General features: G+C 49.2%; 1 protein-coding gene across 1 annotated transcript in view; it reads right to left on the reverse strand.

Moving 5' to 3' along the window:
* NFATC2IP (nuclear factor of activated T-cells, cytoplasmic, calcineurin-dependent 2 interacting protein) overlaps positions 1 to 5561 on the reverse strand; it is a 12378-nt gene that overhangs the window by 4730 nt on the left and 2087 nt on the right. The window contains exons 2-5 of the mRNA XM_010837249.1: positions 5090 to 5162; positions 2281 to 2395; positions 1304 to 1384; positions 1009 to 1195 (exon numbers count right to left, since the gene is read on the reverse strand). Coding sequence (XP_010835551.1) covers positions 1009 to 1195; positions 1304 to 1384; positions 2281 to 2395; positions 5090 to 5162 — 456 coding nt within the window. The remainder of the gene's footprint in view (positions 1 to 1008; positions 1196 to 1303; positions 1385 to 2280; positions 2396 to 5089; positions 5163 to 5561) is intronic.

The raw sequence follows: 5561 nt of genomic DNA on the forward strand, positions 1-5561 counted from the left end.
GAAGTTGGTGATGGACAGGGAGGCCTAGCGTGCTGCGATTCATGGGGTCGCAAAGAGTCAGACACGACTGAGCGACTGAACTGAACTGAACTGAACTGCATCTTCCTATTTAAGAGAAGCCAGAAATCTGGACCTCAGTACCCAATCACCCATTGCAAAGGTTGGAAATGAACTATTTGGTTTTAAAATCACCGTACAGCTTGAAAGAAGATGCACGGGACTTCCCTGGTGGTCCAGTGGTTAAGATTCCCCGCTCCCGATGCAGAGGGCACAGGTTCAGTCCCTGGTTGGGGAACTAATATCTCACATGCCAGATGGCATGGACAGAAAAAATAAAGAAGATGATGCACTGTTGATAAGGCCATGGGCTGCTAGTTGACAAGTTTTGGCTTAGCTGCTTGTCTGATACACTGTTACTACTCAGTAAGTAGTCATTTCTGTTCTTCTTTTGGAATGGGGGTCATCCCTATAATAGTAGTCATCACCAGGAAGCTAGGGGAGCTTGGAATGACCAAGTGACCCCTGGGTGTCTGAAGCAGTAAGAACAAGCACAGGAGGGCAGTACAGGGTCCAAGGGAAGGAAGGAGGGAGGGATGCCCCTCCCCTGGAGAGGGCCTACCAAGCAAAGTTTCTTAGGATGTTTTAGTGGAGCCCTGAAGAATAGGTGGGAAGTTTGCCAGATAGGCAAAGTTTTCCTTCTCCTTGGAGAAGGAAATGGCAACCCACTCCAGTATTCTTGCCTGGAGAATCCCATGGACAGAGGAACTATGTGGGCTACAGTCCACGGGTCACAAAGAGTCGGACACGACTGAGCAACTTCACTTTCACTTTGCCAGATAGAGAGGGCAGAGGGAGGAAAAGATCTGGACAAAGGGGACAGTGAGTGCAAAGGCGCAGAGGGCTGAAAGCGTGCTGGGCAGCTCCAGACAGCAAGATGGGCAAAGGATGACACTAGTCTCTCCATGGGCAGCTCCTGGAACCCTGCTCCCAGACCCTTCAGGCATTTACCATTCTGATGGGCAACCTGACCAGGTCAGCTCGGCACCGGATTTTGAGTGGCAGGAGTCGAGAGTTCTCTGGGAGACTGGGCCCCTCCACTAGGACCACCTCATCCTCTTGGCTCAGGTGGTCTTGGCCCTGGGATTGCTTGGGACTCAGGCAGGAACGGAGATCTTGGAGACGCTTGTTCACCTCCCTGAGGTGCAGAAAGGACTGTGCGTCAGTCAGGGTGGGCCCCCTCCCGACCGTCCCTTCTCCAATCTAGCCCAGAGCAGAGCACACTCCCCACCCCTGCCCTTGGTACCTTAACTTCCGGAGTGCCTGAGTATGCTTCCTGCTTTTGGTACGTGGCAGAGGTGAGGGCAAAGGCGAGGTGTCCTGATCCCTGCAGACAGAAGAGAGGGACAGAATAGGGAAAGAGATGAGACCCCAGCCTCACCCACAGCTCTCCTTCCAGGGGGCCCCTGGGCACCAGACGGGGACCAGGAGGATCAAGACGGAGCACTTCTGGTGACATCCGTCTTATTTGAAGACTGGGGTGGGTATGGGTAGGGGGTGAGGGGTGGAGGACAGGGAAAACCTGAGTCATGATTTTTATACTTATATGGCCCAAATATGAGGGAGGAGAAAGCCTCACTTTTAAGATAAGTTGCTTTCCAGGTGAATATCTGATAAAATCCAAATGACACCAAACACTTACTATATGCTAAGGGTTAACTCTTCATTTACCGTAAAATTCTGACCCAAGTACCACTATTATCTCCATTTTACAGAAGAGGAAACTGAAGCACAAAGAGGATGGCCAGGGAGTCCCTGGTGGCCCAGTGGTTAAAAATCTGCCTTCTAATACAGGGGACGCAAGTTCAATCCCTGGTTGGGGAACTATGATCCCACATGCAACTAAGCCCTTATGCCACAACTAGAGAAGCATATACACTGCAATGAAGACCCCTTGCAGCCAAAACAGAGAGAGAGGATGGCCAAAAGACAGGGTCTGAAGCACAGGGCAGCCTCCAGAGCCACACCCTTCAGTTCCACATCACTACCTTCTTAGACACAAAGCGGAACCCCTCCACTTCCTGGCCAGTCTGGAGGGTCTGCTGTCATCCTCCAGTGGGACTCACTGCTTCTCCCAAGAGTTTCATTCCTCATCCAAGCCTCAGGATGCCTTCTGGGAAACTTCTTACCCTTCCAGGAGCCACCCAAGGGTCCTGCCCGCCTCAGCCCACCCTTCCAATTCCCGTTCTGCTCCTGAGGCCCCAGTACTCTTGCCTCACTCACAGTAACATCTTTTTCTTCTCTTCTCCATCCTTACTCCTCAGCTTCTTCTTCCAGGGGGAACTGGGACATGGGAAATCCACTGCATGGGGACTGCTGGCATCCTCCACATCTGCCTCTGCGGACAGGGGAGGAGGAAGTGGAAAGGGTTAGCCAAGAGAAGGCAGTGGGAGACCAAGAAGAGACAAGGCAGGGGCTTCAGAAGGTTCTGAAAAAGGAGGAGATTAGGGGGCCCCGGACACACATGACCACTGGGGAAGGGTTTGGGGGGACGAATCAAGAGAAAAGCCTAGAGGGCTTCCCCAGCAGCACTGCAGTGGTGCAGTTAAGACTCTGCCTTCCAATGCAGGGACGTGGGTTTGACCCCTGGTCAGGGAACTAAGATCCCACATGCCTGTGGCCAAAAAAAAGGAAGGGGGCGCCTTAGAGAGAAGGATGAACTGGAGTCTGACAGTGAGATTAGGAAAGTGTCCACACCTCGCACCAGTGCATGACACAGGGCCAAGAGTGGACAACAGGCAGTGGCTCACCCAACTACAGCGTGCTCTTCTCATTTTGATCACCTGCACCTCACAAATCAAAAACCCTGAGCACACAACCCGGAAAACATGTATTTACTTAATACACAGGTACTACTGACTATACATGTACAAACCATTATATATGTTATGAATCATACACTATAACAAATGCTATCAAAGGATGATTTTTTTCCCCCAGCTATTTCTCTTGTTTTCTGCCCCTACTCAATTTGGTGGGCACAAAGAAGACGTGTCTGGGGCGGGGGCGGGGAGCGTCTTTGGTAAAGAGGTTAAGTACAGGCCCTCTAAGTCCAGGCTTCTCAAACATCATCCATGTGAGTGTTGTTGTGGTATTTTGCCATATCTCGGTATTACGTGATATGTTTCTTTAAATCACTCATCTTCACTTAAATGTCTTAGAAAAGGAAACCAGGTATTATTCTAGACCACAGAAGCTCTTTTCCGTTTGCCTGCCACCAGATCATCGTTAACCATCGTTATTTATTTTTATAAATAAATACCATGAATACAAAACAATGGTAATAAATCCTAGATCAGTGGTTCTCAACCAGAGGCAATTCTGCCTCCTGCGGGACATGTGACCATGTCTGGAGACAATTTTGGCTGTCGCAGCAAGGGGAGGAAGGGGTTGCTGGGGGTGATGACATCTGCTGGGTGGAGGCCAGGCTGCTGCTCCACACCCCGCAGGGCATAGGACAGCCCCACACAAAGAAGGATCCAGTCCAAATGCCAGTAGCACCAAGGGTGAGAAACCCTGTCCTAGGAGCTGCCATTGGCCTGAGACTCTGCATTTCTAACAAGCTCCCGGGAGATACCCAACACTCCTGGGCCCACATTTTTTTTTTCTAAAGATTGTTTTTATATGGACCATTTTTAAAGTCTTTACTGAATCTGATACAATATCGCTTCTGTTTTACGCTTTGGTTTTTCCATGTACGGTATACGGGATCTTAGCTCCCAGATCAGGGATTCAACCTGCATTGGAAGGTGAAATTCCGAGCACTGGACCACCAGGGAAGTCCCTGGGCCCTGCATTTTGAGTGGCGAGGACAGAGGTGCCTTGGTACTTCTCTGTTCCAGATACCATATATGTAAACCTTATATGCAGCCCAAGGTGGGAGGGGGGACATGTTATTAAAACATATTTTCTTTAATTGGGCTTCCCTGGTAGTGGCTCAGCTGGGAAAGAATTCACCTGCAACGCGGGAGACTTGGGTTCGATCCCTGGGTTGGGAAGATCCCTGGAAAAGGGAACAGCTACAGACTCTAATATTCTGGCCTGGAGAATTCCATTGACTGTATAGTTGCAAAGAGTGGGGTGGCATGGGGTGGCAAAGAGTCAGACATGACTGAGCGACTTTCACATACGTATATAGTTCCAAGTACCATATATGTAAACCATATATGTAGCCCAAGGGGGGAGGGCTTTCTATTAATATATATTCTCTTTAATTAATTTCCACCAGAATCCTTTGACACAGGTCTATTATTTATCCCCATTTGGCTGATGAGGAAATTGAAGCCTTAAAAGATTAACTTGCACAAGGTCACACAGCTACTAAGGGGGAGAGCTGGTTCCTAAATCAGCTCTTCATCGCCCTGCCATACTCCCTCGTGGCACAAAAGTCTTAGTCCAAGGTCTGCATTTGCCCACTGGATCTCTTCCCTAGCAGACCTGATTTCTATTCACTGCCCTTGAGCAGTTTGCAAAAAATCACGTCACTGCAGGAGGACAAAGGCTGGGCAGCCCTGATAAGATTCACAGAACACCCTGTTGGCTCAGAGTGTTCCCAGGAAACTTGCTACAGATGTAAAAAGATGTTACAAATTCTCAACACTTCTCCCTTCCACTGCTCCCAAGGTTATACAATCAAAGTCTCTGGGGATGACATCTGGAAACCTGTATATTAGAGACTTCCCTGGTGGTCCAGTGGCTAAGACTCCAGTGCTTTCACTGCTGAGGGTCCAGGTTCAATTCCTGCTCAGAGAACTAAGATCCCACAAGCCACGCAGTGTGGCCAAAAAAAATTTAGCACATTCTGATGCTTATTAGAGCTGGGGGAAGGAGTCTGGACAACACTTTCTGTGTCTTCTGGTTAACAAGCCAGCTCCTTTCAGGACTGGAGGTTTTTCTGGCTAGGATGCAGAAGTCACCTCTTTCATGTCCTCCCCTTTAGCTTCAGGAAACAACTAACTACAGGAATGTAAACTCCAGAAAGTCTTCTCAGAGAGGCCAGTGCTGGACAACTCTCCCTAGAAGCCCTCCTTACCTTCTTCAGCCTCTGGGGGACATAATTTCAGGAGGGACACGTTATCTGGGATAAGGTGGAGGCTGCTTTTCACCTGCAAAGAAATAGTAGATCAGTACCAAATGCTCCCTACACTTAAAGAGAAAACCGGGGTCAATTCTCTCATGCTCAGCCTCCTCCAGCTCCCAAGCCCACCCTGAGGATGTAGATATTACCACTCTCCCACAGGGACTCAGGAGCTCAGCTTCACCAGGATCCAAAATTGGAGTACTCTACCATATGATATTACTTGTATGTGGAATCTAAACTATAACATAAATGAACTCATCTAGGAAGCAGAAACTTAGAGAACAGACTTGCGGTTGCCAAGCAGGGAGATGGGGGAAGTTGGGGCGGGGGGTGCGGTTGAGAGATGGACTGGGAGTTTGGAGTTAGGAGATGCATATTACATACAGAATGGATGGACAACAAGGCCCTACTGTATAGCACAGTG

Source organism: Bison bison, unplaced genomic scaffold (genome assembly GCF_000754665.1).
Source record: "Bison bison bison isolate TAMUID 2011002044 unplaced genomic scaffold, Bison_UMD1.0 scf7180017864072, whole genome shotgun sequence".
NCBI lineage: Eukaryota > Metazoa > Chordata > Mammalia > Artiodactyla > Bovidae > Bison > Bison bison.